Source organism: Seriola dumerili, unplaced genomic scaffold (genome assembly GCF_002260705.1).
Source record: "Seriola dumerili isolate Sdu_G_001 unplaced genomic scaffold, Sdu_1.0 BDQW01000807.1, whole genome shotgun sequence".
NCBI classification, from domain to species: domain Eukaryota; kingdom Metazoa; phylum Chordata; class Actinopteri; order Carangiformes; family Carangidae; genus Seriola; species Seriola dumerili.
The window spans coordinates 2557236-2574386 of record NW_019175062.1 but is presented as its reverse complement, the minus strand read 5'-3'; the positions used below and the strand labels follow the sequence as shown (position 1 = coordinate 2574386).

The window sequence follows — 17151 nt, the reverse complement described above, 5'->3', positions numbered from 1 at the left end:
ACCAATGGGTATGCAACTGAGAGTCACAGGCAGAGTACGGATGTCGAAAAGTGTTGAGAGACTAACACACAGGTGATTTGGCTCTTGCACCTGAGATTTGTTGACATTGAGAAAAATATGCAATACTACCAGCAGAACTTGTGATGCAGTATTTTTGGTATTACCAATTTTAATTAAATAAGGATTTGAACTATTAGATACATCTAGATGCTAACACCTTAAGTTACTTTGCTTGAACCACTACATCCTGCAGTTGGTGGGTTGGCAGTGATGGCCAGTCATTGACCATCTTCTCCTGGCATCCAGTTTGACTCCTCCCATCTGTTCCAGAGCCAACAAGAAGCACTTTCTGCTTCCTCCCCCAACCTGCGTGCAGCTGGCTTCCTCTCCCTTCCTGCTATACCCAGCTCTATGACCATCCTCCACATAAACTGCGCAGGGAAGCCCCTGCAGCCTACCTCAACTGGAAATAGCTAGGCCTGCCAACTTTTCACCCTGCACTGTTGGATGAGGTCTTGGTACTTGGTGGCCTTCCTCTTCAAGGCCTTTTTTCATCCATCTTCCCATGGGACCATCAGTTCAGTCAGTATGATCCTATTCACCTTATCTGACCATATGACTATGTCAGGCCTTAGGGATGTTTGGACAACCTGCAGAAAGTGTAGTTTTCTTCCTGGTCCACGCTCATGTCCCATGATTATGCCAGCCACAGGATTGGTGTCCTATATCCTTGGAGGAGGGTGGCTTCTCCCCATTCCTGATGAAGTGTATGGATGGGACTGGCCTTACATACATCTCTTCTGCTCCAAGAGGTCAGCCGTAGGACCTGAGGACCTCTTTGTGACCCTTTGTGACCCAATCTGTATCTCCCCTGACTAAGTGCAGTCTTGCATCTCGCCACCTGTGCAGTCTCCATAGTTCAGGCCACGTAATCCTCCACTTTGGCAAGTCCCACTTTGTCCAGGCTCCTTGTGATCCAAGTTGACCTTGACCTTTGCCCTTCCTCCTAGAGGAGTTGGACCTTGGCTTGGATCATGTCGCTCTTCTGCCCTGGGTCTGCTTTCCCCCATTGCTGGAAGTGGGTGATTCCAAGTCGTTGTTGCCCCACACACAGGTTCCCGGTGACATCCTTCAACTTCAGCATGCTGATCTTGTGGTGACACCTGCAGCTCTGATCCTTTTATCGCTGGAGTCTCTGTACATTATCTCAACCATGCACTTTGCACTTTTCAGACCTGATATATAGTCCAACTGATTTGAATACTTTTTCCAACTCACAACAACTTCTATAATGCGATGATGATCTATAAGTCTATGAAATGTCAACTGACTACCAACTAGGGATGCTGCGATCACGTTTTTTTGCCACATACTGATCATCTATGAGGGAGATCGGCCGATATCAATCATTTTTGGCATGCATTGCAGATGGCATACGTTGTATCAGTCTCACACACTTTGTAAAAGTTCCACACAACCAACATGTTTGTTTTGGTGGCCTGTCGTGCGCCTTGCTGTGAGCAAGGTGGGAGGTGGGACTACACTACACAGCACACAGTGCATCCCTCAGCCGCCGACACCACATCGGTTTTTAGGTGATTGCGGACTAGAAGTATTTATGCAAATCATGCATTTTTAATGAAAATCAGCCAATAATGATCGGAAGCTAATCAATCGGGTCATCCCTACAACCAACCATAGAGTTAACTGTTGACTTTGATATATAGGGATTGTGAAAGAGTGAATGAGGAAGGGAGTTTTGGAAACAGCCACAGCCTTTTACATGGTATGAACTAATCATATTTTGAATCTCTGCGAGTGGACGCTATCGCTGACGCCACAGTAGCTGAGAACACCTCCTGCAAGCACAGTGGAAGCACAGTGGACTTTTCCTTCGTCAAGATGGCGGACAAGATTCAGCTACAACCAAGGGCATGCAGCTGGTCTTCTTACTACAGCCCAGAACTGGCAGATGAAGGCTGAGAAGTTTGATTTCTAGAGTGGCTGTGGCTGAAAAAGAGTGAGGTGTGGTCAAGTGCTACTCAGACACAAGTTGGGGCCTGATCAACTCCGGCTGGGTTGCCCGGGCAACGGTGTATAATGCTGAAAGACCTGAAACACCCTCTGACCCCGCATTCCATTACCAATGATGTGTCTTCAGAGGATGTATGATACAGGCTCTGACTATCTTCTGGCCTGTAGTTCTTTCTCAGGGACAGACTCTATTACTTTGCAAGTTATTCTTTCTATATGCTGTGTATATTACCTGGCATGTACTTATTCTCTATAGCCTGCAGCAGCTGTGCTTCGTCCACATGGGAGCAGAGGGCATGTGCCACCCGGTTGTTTCCCAGAGCACAGATTGCAGAGTACAGTCTGAGGGTATGGTAGTGAAACTTTAATAAGTCCCTCTGCTCTGACAGCTCCAGGATATCGACCGACCTGGACAACACAGTGAGAGAGAGAGACTGCATGAAAAACCTGAGAGCAGGAGGAAGAAAATGTGTGTTTGTTCTTGTATTATTCATTGTGAGGACATAAATCATAAATCTGTTTATTTCTATGTTGTTTTATGTTATGTTTTATGTGTGTGTGTGTGTGTGTGTGTGTGTGTGTGTGTGTGTGTAAGTAGCTGTGGATACTCAACCTGTTCTCCTCAGGTATGTGCAGAGACATGAACTGCAGGGGTTCACTACACTGGACCAGCCAGCCATGTCTGTCATTCACTCTGGATGCTGACACCTGAAAAAAAATAACTGTTAGCACTTCACAGACAGCATACATGATGTTTCATGTTATTTTCTGCTAGCCAGTAGTAACTTAGGGTTATGAATATAACTCTGGTTCTCTGATTAGCATGAGTGAGTATCTCACTATGGGGAGTGCATCCTGTGTGCTCTCATCAGAGGCACAAGTAACATTCCGCCAGCCCTAATTGGCTGGCCGGTAAAAATGCAAAAATGTGAAAAAAAGCAAAGTATTGCTACTTCCTAAGGTGAAAGTATTGCTACTTCATACCAAAACTAGCTGTAGTACTGTACTACCAGTATTGCTACTGTTCGTGAGCTAGCCTGCAACCGTACAACTGGGAACAAAGTGCATCCTGTGCGCTCAAATCAATGGAAAATTTAGCTTAGCATCCAACAGCATTATTATCAAAAGGCTTCTGTGAGAAATGAGAAGGTTTTTGAATCACAACTGACACTATGTCAGCCTAATGTATAGGAGGAGGGTCCCATCCCCTCCTGACATAGACGTCACTAAGGCCAGCCAATTAGGGCTGGCGTAATGTCATTTGTGCTTCTGATGAGGTCACACAGGAGTAGCTCCCCATAATGAGACATGAAACGAATCCTTTGAAAGAGAACTGGCTCAGATCAGCCCACTGCAAGGCCCAGCAGACAGTTCACCATGCTGCTAATATCAGAAACATAGCATTTTAACATAGCACTGCAGTCAGGAAATCAGCTTTCCTGTTCCAAACCAGAGATAGTGAACAGTTTCAGACACACTTCTAAAATGGGTCTAAGAGGTGAGCAGAATGTAAGACAGAAAGCTGTGTGTATTCACAACTGTCAGCCTTTATTATATGTATACAGTGTATTTCATTACACACAAAATCAATTGCATTTTTTTCCAAAAAGCCATATATTAAAAAACAAAACAAAACAAAACAAAAAACACCTGCAAATAGTTGTTACCTTAAGGAAGTGGTTGGGAACACGACTCCATAAAACAGGAGTAAGAAACTGGACATGAAGCCGTGGAGGACACTGAGGAACCATGTTCTTCCTCTCACTCTTAAACAGACCAGCTGACAGAGGCATCACATTCTGACAGGAAAAAGAGATATGTCTTAAGATCAGGCTCAGAAGAGCATGAATCCAAACCAGTTTGGATTTTCTTTGTGAGTCAAGTGAATATCATTTTAAACAGTCATGGATTGGATTCATGTCACAGAGATGGACTGTTTCTTCCCAGCAGGGATAACTGTGCTGACCTGTGATATTATGGTCATGCTTATGTCACAGGTTGTCATTTGTTATTATTTGTCATTTTGATTGGTTGTCAAACTTCAATTCTACTTCAGCTAATATGACCTGGTCAGAGGGCAGAGATCAGACACTCACTCTGTTTTGTGGGCTATGATAAACAATGACTGATATCTCTCCTTCCTAAAGTATTTGGGTTCTGCTCTGTGTGTTTCTTTGTTGACCTAAGTGAACTGAAACCAAGGCTGAGCTCATTGTACAATTGCTGACATGAGAAGAGGACCAGAGCAGACCAGCACCAACATAGTTAGTACAAGTGGTGTTGCAGGGAAGCTAGCTGAGCTCTGCTGGGTTTCAGGTAAGGACTGCATTCTTTTTATGTTGACTGGACATCAACATATTCATTGAGATCAGCGGGCCTTTGGCAGATCAACAGTGGTATTTCTGTAACAGTTATAAGAACCACAATGCAAGTGGAACATCTGAAAGGGGAAAAAATGGTGGACAAAATCATTACAAAAGCCCCACACTGCAATTCAAGCACATTCAAGTTCTGCCAGTAGGACAGCTAAAGCAGTACTCCAGTTACTTTATTTAGGTGATAAAGTTGTTTGTGTGTGTGTATGTATGCATGTCCTCCTCACCTTTATTCTCCCCAGTTCAAACTGGAAGACATTGGGGCTGGTCGCCTTGGCAAAGACTGCGGGGAACAGCTTAGTACTGGGCTCCACCTGTGCAGTGGAAAGAGAGCTTAGTTATTAAAGTCCAGCAGAAATCACATGGAGCCATTTCTTTTCTACTGTCATATATCAAGTCAAAATGATTGTTAAATGTGGGGCGTCGAGTGGTGCAGTGGGTTGAGCAGGCGCCCCATGTGTAGTGGCTACAGTCCTCGCTGCAGTTGGCCCCGGTTCGAATCCCGCTTCGAATCCCGCATCGAATCCCGCATCGGACGGCCCTTTACTGCATGTCATTCCCCCTCTCTCTGTCTCCCCATTTCCTGTCTGTCTCTACTATACTATCCAATAAAGGCATAAAAAGAAATGTATTTTTGTTTGAATTTTTTTTTAAGGGAATTTTTTTTTAAGGGGATGAAAACATTTTTTATTTTCAGAAATGTTCCTTTTGTCTCTAAGCCTCTTGCAGGTCAATGTAAGTCACTGACTGAAAGCTGAACAAGCAGGTGGTGTTAACTTGAGTTACTGTTGGCCAACGAGGGTGATGCTGCTGCTTAATGCAAATACTGCTTAAAATGAAATGATGTGATTGGCTGTATGAACAGCCGCTCTCTGATTGCTTAATGCAAATATTGGCGGTTCAATCATCATGAAACCTAAGAATGTAAAATATAAATTTCTTTTGTTTTCTAAACTTTTCTCAAAGAAGGACACAGTCAAGTGAAATACAGAGCAGAAAGTGTGTGCATGCTGGACTTGAACATATATTGGAGAATGGAAGAAAGTGGTATAGCTGGTGCCAGATTGTTATAGTGAGAGGGTCTAATGTTACACATACAAGTAAAACATAAAAAGAAAGAGAAAGAACAAGACAGGAATGAAGGACGCAAATGATGGTGTAGGAAGCAAAATTAAAAGGAAATACAGATGAGGAAGAAGGAAACAGGAAACAACACAACAACAAGGAAGAATCAAAAGCCTGTGACAGTACATCAAATATTTACCTGGTAATATGTGCTGAGTTCTTTGCCGTTGGCAGTGAAGGTCAATAGTCCATTTGTTGTGTCAACTAGACAGCCTATCTCTAAGCCATTGTTGTTCCTCCCCTGACCAGGACTGCTGCTCTCTCCAGCCCACACCATGTAACAGTTACTGCGCTTTATACTGCAAGAAACACACACAACCACCATGTAACAGTTACTACACTTTATATCGCAGGACAATAGTCACATGGTCTTCCTCAGATCGTGGATGGATTGTGTGGACATCTCAACCTGCTGTTTTGGTTCATGATTATGCAGCAATGGTGCAAAGGGCTGGGTGAAGGTGAATATAGATTGGAGGGTGTGGTGATGACTAAATCTGCTCAGAGCCAGTCACATCACTGGTCACATTGCTCTGAACAGCTGAGCCAATCACAGCTCAACAAATGGAAAGACGCTTCTCCAGGAAATCATGTTGTCTGGATGGTGCAGATCTGAACACAAAGCAGCTCACATCAACAGCCAGAGGCAGAAGGTGAGGGTTTTTAACAGGTAGTACAATGGTGATAGAAACAAATAATTAAAAATAGCTTGGTAAAGCAGTTTATATGACTATAATATAATTTTACTGTATTTCACATGGTCAGATTATATCTCAGCAGCTCTTGCTTCATAATGACTAAAACCTGTACTGCTGATTTTTGCCCCCCAATTGGAAAGGGAAAATAGGCTGTGATGCAAAGGATTAATAAACTTTAGTAATCTAACATCTCCTGCATAAACAACAAAATGCTGAGTCATGATGGATTAGTGGGGCCCATTAAAATGACTTGTGAACAACACTGTGGCTTAAATAGCTGTTTCCACAGTACGAGGTGAAAAGTAATACATTGTTAGCTGTATTTTCCATGTTGCCAGGCATTTACCAGAGGATACTACAGGTTGTAAAGGGTGCAAAGATGGAGTAATGTACAAGTCAGGATTAAACTGCATTTCTGGGCCTGTCATAAAATTATAAGAAAAGAAAAATTAACCCTAAGCTATGGATTGGTTGGAGCTTGACTAACCTCTCGTGAACTTTGCCTTTCTCGTCTCCCAGGGTAACAGTGACCGTTCGGACCTTGTGCAGTTCGAAGCCTGGGTCATACTGATGGAAGTCAGAGGTCACCCAGCCTACCCACACACTGCTGGGCTCCTGACCAGGGAAGATCCGAACTGAGTAGTAGTGCTGCATAGAGAGAGAGAGAGGTGCAAACAGGTCAAGTTTAGCTGCACTGCCCCTGAGTTTCTTTGTCAAAAGGCTTCACAGCAGAACAAATTATGAAACAATAAATGGATATGTACTTTTTTAACAGGATTAACCTTATTTGCTAAAAGACAACTTGAAAACTACAAAGAAATTCATATTTCATATTTAATTAATTTAATGACTGAACTACACTTTGTTTGTACCTATAAATACCATGTGTTTACTTTAACTGTCTCTTAGATGTTTATAATGTCTTAATTTCAGAAGCATTTTCTTTAGCCTCATTTCCTTTCATGATGTGGGGAGGTGCGGGAGGAGTGAGTGTTTTATGAATATGATTTTGTGTGTGTATTGCCTTACAGTGGAGGCTTGCATGAGGAATTCGTACTCATCTCTGTCATCAGCCATCACTTCCTCTGACAGTCTAGCAGATGAGGGGCAGCTGTTGTCTGGTTTGTTTCTCTTCAACATGAACCTAGCAGAGCAGATCACTGGTTTAGGTTTGAACTCGGTGATCAAACACAATGACAGTAGCTAAAAATACACCTCTAATGAGTGAACAGTCTTTATATGAGGAGACAGAGGGTTCACCGTTGTTTGAGCTTGGATGGCTTCTCCTGGTTATAATCTTTGTGGTTGTTGAATTCGTCTCTCTCAGGTCCATTGGGACCATTGTGACCGTGAGACGACTTCATCAGGACCTCAAAGTCTGATACCGTTTCAAAGTCCTCCAGCTCCTGCAGAACAGACAGTGAACACATCACACATATTCTTAGTCACATATCCAATGCTACCGTTTCCATATGTAGGTGAATAATAAAGTTAACTTCTCTGTAACAGACGGTAGCCTGTTCACACAGCTCAGCGGGAAACTGAGCACACTCCAGACAAATCTCTTAGCAAATCTGAGTAAGGTTCAGTTTAGATCTATAATTTGAAATAGCATGCTGAGATATGAATAACTGTTGCATGTCTGTGGGAGAGGAAAAAAAACTTATGTTGTCAACATCTGCCCATTTATGTGATAATTAAGGTACTGCAAGAGACTGTATTTGTATTGTGCAGCAATTAGCCCAAAAAGTGGAATAACCTTGATAATGTATATTTTCACTTCAACATCATTACAGTAATGTGAAACACTAACAATCTACAGAAATACACAGTATGCAGCAGAGCACAGAGATAATGTGCAACAGCAGGTGTACAAGAAATCATTTTATACCTGACAGTAGCAGCTCTTGGTCAGTGGAGGGTACACAACAGATGGACTGCATTTGAGTGTGTGTGAGTGTGTGTGTGTAACACACAGCATCTGTTACCCTATTCGGCGAGAAGAGGCTGCCGTTAGACCGGGATCTAGAGAAGGATTCTGCACACTCGATGGGCATGCTCAGTCTGTAGAAGGTAATGTCAGTGTAACTGTTCTGTGAGCCAAATGACCTCTGGGTGACCTTCAGGCATGGACAAGACTCCACTGTCCCATCTATCCTTGTCACCTGAAAAGAAGAAGAAAGATCTAAATTCATTTGTTCTGTTTCAGTTCTTCTGCTTGTTATGTTGTTTATTGAATATTTTATGGAAAAACCAATTTGGATAAAATTTATCTATATGTGTAGACATGTGTTTGAAGGGATCTTTAATGTCACCATTAACAGTTGTACCAATACTGTACTGTAGTGACTATGTAGCTAACTAGATATCTGCTAGTTATTAGCTACATGGTCCTCAGTGAGTATAGAGTCTACTCCCGGTGACGTCCTCACCTCTATGTGCTGGTGACTGTGAGGGACAGGTACAAACTGAGGCAGCCTCTTGCTGAGCCACATGGTAACGTCTCGGTTCATGTTGACAGCAAACGGCTCGTAGCCTTCCTGAAGGCCACAGATGGTGAAGTACTTCAGAGTGCTTACGTCTTTACCAAAGTTCATCCTCCCCACCTGACACACACCCAGACTGCACACGGGGATAAAACCTGGGACACACAGAAGAAATCAAATTCTAAGACTTTTTGTGCATTACTTCTGTTAACACCATGTGTGCACCTGGTCAACTGAGTATTATATTTACAAAACAACTGATGTGTTCAAAAAAAGATGAGAAATTCATATTCAATCTCTGCATCAATGAAGAACTATGTGAATCAGTGGATATGTTTATAAATAATCAAATAATGGATTCATACCCAAAATAGAAACAACTCTCACACAACTGATTATAAAATCAATGTTATGAAGCACCTGCTAACTGCAAGTGAAAATTATGTCTTCAAAATGTTCAGACAATATGCCCATAGGGCTCTGACATCAAAGGATTTACAGAATTGTTGAGAGGTTTGTGTGATGCAGTCAACTTTCAACGCGAATAAGGAGGTTGTGACCTTTTTGTTCTGTAATGGACTCTTGATTCATTTAAAAGGGTTTGAAAAAAAACAGCATTCAAATTTTTCTGTGGTGTGATAAGTATCATTTAATTTTATATGTGTGTGCGTGCATGTATGTGGTCACTGCCCCAGGTCTGACCTTCGCCAGCTTCAAAGTCCTTGAAGGTTAGCTCTGAGCCAGAATCATCCAGCAGCACTTCTCCATTGAGTGTAAACATCATGGTGTGTTCATTCAGATCCACCATGCATCCCACCACATCCCCCATCTGCCAGGCACGCCCGAAGTGCTCGTTGCCCTGGTGCCAGCGCTGGACCTGGGAAAGAAAAATTAAAAAATACAGTGAACATTTCTGACGACTGATTCTGACAATATAAAAAAAAATTTGAAAGGACAAGTATGAAAGTACAAGCAGGGATTATGTATGATGCTGAGCACAAACAGAGAAAATTCTGACTTCTATTGGGATGATTAGAATGACTGCATCAGCAAAGAAAAATCCAGACACCTTGAAGCCATCAAAGACAAAGGCCTGGTCATCAGATCCCAACTCTTGGTCTGGGAGGCATCCTGGCCTGGCCCAGCCCACCCTCATCTCTCCTGCTGTCAGCACCTGGAGGAGACGTGGCAACAGGTTCATATCCAGCAGCCTGCAGTCTGTTCAATTTCACTCAACAAGCACATTCTACTTGGTGTCTGTAGATTGCGATGTGGAATAGTAATAACATTTCTTCACATCAGTGTGTTACAGCAGCACATAAAAGTTCAGAATAGGCGACTGTGTGTTAAGAACCAGCTCAACTGAAACATCCTCAGAGTACAACAGGTGCCGAACCAAAAGGCACTGGTAGAGAAGTATATAACACTTTTAATAAGGTGATGCAGCTTCAACACTGATTAAAGTTAGTATTTTACTATAATAAACCATTGCGGTAAGCTTTAAAATCCCATCTACCAATGGTTGATATATGTTAGAGAAATACCATCATATCTCCCATCATCTTACCTCCAGTTCAAAGTACCACTTCCCAGCATTAACACAGTAGGTTTTCTCTGCTCTGAAAATGCGAAACCTCTCAGCAGACATGTTGTTGAGGTCAGATTGAGCTGCTGGATGAGACAGAGGCAGGAAACGACAAGGGGAAAGAAAGTCATCTAATGAACAATCTCAAGGACACATTAAAAAAAATATATCTTATAAATCTTAGATTTTGTACTGTTGTGTAAACGAGGTGGTCATTTTTGCCAAAAATATGATACAAAATATTGAAAAATCCTAAAAATGACAAGTCATTAAATGAAATGATAGACTGGAAGGAGACATTGTACCATGGTCCTGGTCAGGAGCTTCCAGGTTGTATCCATATCCCAGCAGAGTCCTGACAGCCTCTCTCAGACTGTCTTTGTTTGACTTCTTGGTTCTCTCATCCAGCAGAGTGTAGGGGACCAGACGAGGGTTTCTACGACTCTTCACATCCTGACAGAAGAACACAAAGGAAATTAGTTATTCATAGTTATACAGCAGTGATTGCCCCTTCCATATTACCACCACTGAGGTGCTCTTGAGCAAGGCCCATTTATTTTCTTTGTGTATGGAGATAACCATTAGTTCTGGTCAGCCAACTGTGTGAACTGAGTAAAGTATATCCATGATTCACTCTGCAGAAAAGCAGAACATATACTGTGGGTAACCTACATGCATATTTAAAGATGCAGCTGCCAGTGTTGTGTTTGCTTTTCTTCTACTGCTGCAGGTTTTTATTTAAAGTGAGTGTTCCTCGGTCTGTCTAGTTAGACTGTGATTGGTTAATACAATGGCTTCAGGTGTTTTTAAATGTTTTTTAAATTTTTTTAGCACAGTTAACATTTAAGCATTTTAAGCAGAGTGTGCAAAACAAAATGACAACTGGGGGGGTTGACTTCCGGGGCGAAAGGGAACCCAGAACAGTGCAGGCCTATGCTTTGGTGAACTGAAGTGTTACAATTCTTACAGTTTCTTGCTTGTTTAATTAAAGTAAAGAAATAAATATAAAATGTTGCATTTTTTAACTGATTTCTGCTTTATTTCTATACTGACAGTAGAGATAGACAGGAACGTCAGGGGAGAGAGAGGGAATGCAGCAAAGAGCCGGATCGAATCGAATGAATTTACAATACTTAGCCCCAGAAATGTAATGGACTGTATAAAGTAGCATAAAATAAATGATAAAAAACAAATTCATACAAGTTCAAATACAAGTTCAACACAAGTACTTGAGTTCTGGTCTTCACAAGTTATTTTCCACCACTGCATTAGAGTCACAGGTAAAATCTTTAGACTTCAGCCGTCTTCAGATTGACTCACACTCAGGAAAAATCATGACTTATGAACTGTAAAATCTTTCAGGTACATTATAAATTAACAAATATTCATCATATAAGGGACAGCTAGAGACTGAAGGAAGAGACAAAGCACTTGTGAAGCAGACCAGTCAGCCAATCACACAAGCTATTAAAATGTAAACAGGTCCCTAACAAATAAATGACATTCAGAGATACAGGAAACACTAAACCATCTCTCTCTGTCTCAGCACATAAACATACACACACACTGCACAGTATTTAACAGTATATGTTGCAGTTTCCTACCTGTTGGATGCCGTAGGTCCAGCCCTGATGGATGCGGTCTCTTGCCCAGACATTGTGAGCGTTCTCAGCCAGTTTGTCCACCATGGCTTCCTGGGTGGAGGTCAGTTTGATGTGACTCAGGTCCAGAGGAGCAGGTTTATAACCACTGGACAACTCATAGCTGCACAGATAGAGTTGAGGCACTGAATTGTTAGCTAGCCTGCTGCTCAACAACCTCACTGGGCTGATGTCTAAGAGTCTTTGTTACTCTAGTAATAGTGATAATGTTTTTGTCCTGTCCTATGAATCATCTCATGAAATGTCCCATTGTCATCACTGTATCATTACATCATGATATTATCCTCCTGCTTCCCACCCTTGCTGAGGTGACTTACGTTGAGGACAGTTTCATGCTCTTGACTTTCTCTACAGCGCGTTCATCTGCTAAGCCAACATGGCAACCCAAAGCCAGGAGAGTTCTGTAACACACACACACACACACACACGATTAAACATGTAATGTAATGTAGTGTTATTGACCATAACATATCACACTCTGCCATCACAAACACTCCTACATGAAGTTGTAAACTTGCACCGTGAGTGAGTCTAGAAAAAGAAAGGCAGTTTAGAGTTTGTTACATTACAGGATGAACACTCATCTGGCTTCATGATGGAACAGAGTAATATTGGATCTAAGTGTCACATCTTATGCTGCTCACTGCACTGATGCATTACTTGAGAGTTTCCAGAGACATCTGGAGGTTGTAGCTTCGCTCCTGTTCAGGAAGCCTGCAGAACTCCACTAGACAAGGGTGCTGCCGCTTGTTATCATCTCGCACCTGAAACACACACACATAAAAAAAGCAATAGGTCAGACAGGACGGGACCCTTTGACCTCAGGACAGGGAGAACCAGGACAGGAGTTACATCCAGGTTTAGTGTTCTGCCCTCTATCTGGTTTCACTATTGACTCTTTGGGATGTGATGTACCATGCCCTGGGCAAGAAGTGAAGACTCTCCTGTTCTGATGTGAGAACACAACACAGATGAGCCTGAATCACAGACTGTTGTAATCACACGTGCAGTCCATCATTAAAAATGTGTAGCTGAGTAGCTGCTCAGTTCTCAATAATCAGTGTGTGAGAAACAGTTTTGAGATGCTTGCTTGATACTCACTGCACCATAGGTCCAGCCCAGTTCTATCTTGTTCATCACCCACAGTTCATGGATGTTTTCTGCAAGCTTCTCCCTGATCCTCTCCAAGTGAGGAGGCAGCACAATCTGTACTCACACACAGAAACACAGAGACAGTTCACTTACATCATGTTGGTAATCTCCTGTTACTTCTCCTGTTTGTCTTAACTGACAGACAGAACAGATGATACAGCAAAAGTAACATAATCATAAAGAGCTCAGTTTTAGAAATCTATTTCACAACTGAATGGCTATGCCATAACCTTTGTCTGCATTTACTATACATTGTATGTTCTGTTGGAGGAAAAAAGGTCCTGGTCCGGGTCCAAGACTAAGTCTAGACCTCTTCACCAACACTTTTACTGGAGTCAAAAAGATTCAAAAAAGAAGTCACTGGAGATGATCAGAGTCCAATGCAATAGGATTTATTCTTTCAAAAGAACAAAAGCGACCACAGATCCAGATACGAACTGAAGACAGAGAGCCTGTGCACAATCATATATAGTTCTTTCTTAGGTGGGTTCTCCACCTAATTTCTAAAGTGAACCTTGGGAGTAATGATATCCAGCCCCGTGTGGAATTCCCCAAACCAGGCGTGTCAGGGTAACGTAGTAAGACCAGGTGTCCGGAAGCTCCTTGTACACCCTATCTAAGACTCCTGTGCCATGGTGTGTAGTAGGACCCGGCATCCAAGAACCTCTCCACCACCCTAAACCTAAGGCCCTCGTCTATCCTCAATCTGGGCCTTGCTACGGCTGCTACTCCAACACCATTGCTCCCAGGGCCTTCGTTTATTTAAACTTTATTCCTTCCAGGTTCCATTCTGTAACAATCTTACTTCAGTAAAGGCTGGTTCCCATACAAATCTAACCTCAGTTGTGAGTATAGCTATTCAATTGGATTATATAAGTTTAACATTCAGTATATTTATAATGCATAGTATATTTTAGTGAAAATTTCTACAATAATTCTCTATTTCGTAATGACTTATTTAAAATTGAACATGTTGGGTTTCCATAAAAGACTACTCCTCCAAGCTAAAATTAACTGACTGGTAACAACCCTAATAGTGATCTTTACCTGGCTGGTGTCCACAGGTGTAGGGGTGAATGCAGCCTGGCTCAAGGTGACGGTGGGTCCCAGGAGGTCTGTGGCTGCTGTCTGGTCCTGACTGGCTTCCAGCTTCAGTTTCTCCCTTGGCAACACTGCCTCATAACAAGGAGCATAACCTGGAGGAGGGAGGAACTTAAACTCCCCATGACGACCCCCAAGGAGGAAACGCACCCTAATTAATTAAGGGGGAGGAATGGGAAAAGAAATTATGAGGAATTAAGAAGGAGACACTATGGCAGACTGGGTATGATTACTACATCAGATTAAAACAATGCATTTTTCCCCATTAACAGACCCAGTTGCTGCTTAGTTAAATGGAGTTGACAGCAGCTACCAGTTATCATATACTGAATGTGTGCTGCCAAACATCTCATGAAGTCTCTATAGCTTTTTCTTAGCTATTTTTAAAATGACTGTTTATGTAATTCCCTTACATTTTGTATAACCTGTCTATGATGTCTGATTGTTGAACATATCCATCAGACTTTCTCTCATCAACCAGAAAACTTAATCCTGACCAACTTTGGGGAAAAGTCATCCAAAGTCCATTCCAAAGTCATGATCCACTTTTTTTCTGATGCTTTCAATCATATCACACTAACTTCATCAGTGGATAGAGTCCTCAGAGTTTGTGAAGATTCATCTGTTGACATGCCAGCTCCAGAAAAAGCTGGTAAGTGGACCTTGAGTTAGGAATGTTAAGTCAAATTCCTTTGTTAGTAAGGCTGTAGACTATGCTCACAATGAATTTGTAGCACTAAGATGTAATTCTTAAAAATGTTCTACAAATAAATAACAGTACAAATGTTTTTCTACAATGGGCAGAGGAATTGTCAATTGTAAATTATATTGTGACAACTAAAGGATCTTTCACAGCTCCGCCGTCAGTTGTGACTGAACATGACACCACAGAATCCAGACAAAATGTAACTTGTACTGTTCTAACAAATACATGCATTTGCATAATAAGATAAATACAGATGTATTTGGCACTGTAATTATCAGACTATGGAGTCGTTTGTCTAAATCTAAACATCACTTACTGTCTATGAAGGAAAATAGACCTAAATGACCCAATGCTGCTCATGTCTTTGATGACAAATGTAGTGAATTTCACTGAATGTACTTTGACATGATGGAAACACATAATAACTGAATTTTCATTCGTGTGAAGTGTTATTAGTAAAGCACTGACTTGACCCCAGCAGAGAAGCTGGCAACAGGGAAGAAGAGGCCATCTGAGTTGAAGTTCTCAAACATGCCCTGAACCGGCTGGCCGTTGATCCTGAAGGAAATACTGGGTACGCTGAGGTCCAGGCAGCAGCTCACCACATCCTCTGACCTCAGCAGATGCTGATTGGGGGAGCTAACAGTCCGTGCAATGCAGCCTGCATAGGTGGAGTGGAAGGACATTGAGGACGGCGTTAACGCCTGAGTTTTGAATGAGCCATCTGTTTGAACATCCAGTTAGCCAGTTTGTTTGTGTAACTTAATAATGTAACATGTCTTAACTTGCTGCTACACAGAAGGATGTACAAGTATGATCTGGTTATTACAGTACCATCCACACCTACTTATACTACCATCATCAACTACAGCTCACCTGACCAAAGATGGAGTCCATCAAAGCCATACGAGTAGAGGTCATCACCCACCCCGTTGCCTCCCCACCCCTCCCCCCCACTGGGGTAGGGTGCATAGCCACTGGTACTGGCCCAGCCCACCCTGAGGTGAGTGGCCTCTGCTGTGACAAATGGCAACACCTGATCCACGATCAGTTCATAGTACCACTTCCTGTACTGAGCAGAGCCATCACTGACACCCAGGAAGATGTTTGGACGCATGCTGATAGGAGGATGAAAACATGCGACAGAAGACATGAATTAATTTGAAAGTTTCATATCTATAAACTAAAATGTTCTAAAACCAGCATGTACCAGTTCAAAGCTGAGATGAATAATTACTTTCAGTTAGTGACAGAGTTGGTGCTTGAGTTTCACAAACACATTCAACAAATTATATTCTAAGACAAATATCACTGATACAGGCGATGTAAGGTAAACTCATGTAATAGCAACTGGGGGTAGGGACCCCAAGGTTGACAACCACTGCTTTAAAACACCACATGAACAAGCAGATCAGAAAACCACCAGGACTATGATCATCTACAACGCATTTATGTGTGTGTGCATGTGTGTGTTTGTGTGTGTGTGCATTTGTGTGTATACCTGCTTACGTGGTTGATCAAACGGGTCTGCAGTAGCAGATCTCTTCCTGGCAGCAGATTGTCACAGATCAGGTGCTGGTTGGAGCGTACTGCTACACCGTGACACACACACAGCGAACACAACACATCTAGAACCTACACAGCAGAGAACATGTCATTGTGGTAAATATATCATTGTTAAAGTGCAAATGTGCAGACACTTAGTGGCACTCCGAATTGCATACATTGAGTTACAGGCTGCAGCTCTGTGTCTGTCTTTACCTTGAGAAATTATTCTTGTTTGTCAAAGCCTGCTCAGTGAGTGCCCTCCAGGTATTTATTACAAGCTACTCTACTTGAGGGATTTAAAACAAAGACAAGCTGAGAAATGGGTCTAAATTCTTAAATCATTGCTTCTAGTCTTGTTCATTCAGTACAGAGGCCTTATCTGCCTCAGGTTCTGCCCACAAATTCTTACAAGCCTGTTCACAACACACACGTTATCCACATGGATCATTTGGCCATAACTTGTAGCTTGTACACGTGTGTAATTCCTGCTGTATATATAGCTTTATTGTACATATGTCTATGTATATCTATAAGAAAGAAGAAAGTCCCTGAACCTTGTGGTTGCGTCCATGCTTGTCCAGCAGAGATATAATAGATTTGATGTGTCCCTCTTTGATGATGTTCAGTGCCTCAGGACTCTCCACCAGCACACAGTGAAGCACCTCTAGTATACCTAGAAA

General features: G+C 42.2%; 1 protein-coding gene across 1 annotated transcript in view; it reads right to left on the bottom strand.

Annotated features, from left to right (window-relative positions):
- Positions 1-17151, bottom strand: part of ryr2 (ryanodine receptor 2) — a 225349-nt gene that overhangs the window by 95503 nt on the left and 112695 nt on the right. The window contains exons 17-39 of the mRNA XM_022766015.1: positions 17026-17144; positions 16425-16558; positions 15800-16041; positions 15392-15584; positions 14164-14368; positions 13066-13170; positions 12625-12728; positions 12282-12365; positions 11908-12067; positions 10609-10756; positions 10286-10389; positions 9788-9892; positions 9421-9595; positions 8665-8873; positions 8221-8397; positions 7493-7638; positions 7262-7376; positions 6720-6880; positions 5674-5833; positions 4637-4723; positions 3702-3833; positions 2648-2742; positions 2267-2442 (exon numbers count right to left, since the gene is read on the bottom strand). Coding sequence (XP_022621736.1) covers positions 2267-2442; positions 2648-2742; positions 3702-3833; positions 4637-4723; positions 5674-5833; positions 6720-6880; positions 7262-7376; positions 7493-7638; positions 8221-8397; positions 8665-8873; positions 9421-9595; positions 9788-9892; positions 10286-10389; positions 10609-10756; positions 11908-12067; positions 12282-12365; positions 12625-12728; positions 13066-13170; positions 14164-14368; positions 15392-15584; positions 15800-16041; positions 16425-16558; positions 17026-17144 — 3336 coding nt within the window. The remainder of the gene's footprint in view (positions 1-2266; positions 2443-2647; positions 2743-3701; positions 3834-4636; positions 4724-5673; positions 5834-6719; positions 6881-7261; positions 7377-7492; positions 7639-8220; positions 8398-8664; positions 8874-9420; positions 9596-9787; positions 9893-10285; positions 10390-10608; positions 10757-11907; positions 12068-12281; positions 12366-12624; positions 12729-13065; positions 13171-14163; positions 14369-15391; positions 15585-15799; positions 16042-16424; positions 16559-17025; positions 17145-17151) is intronic.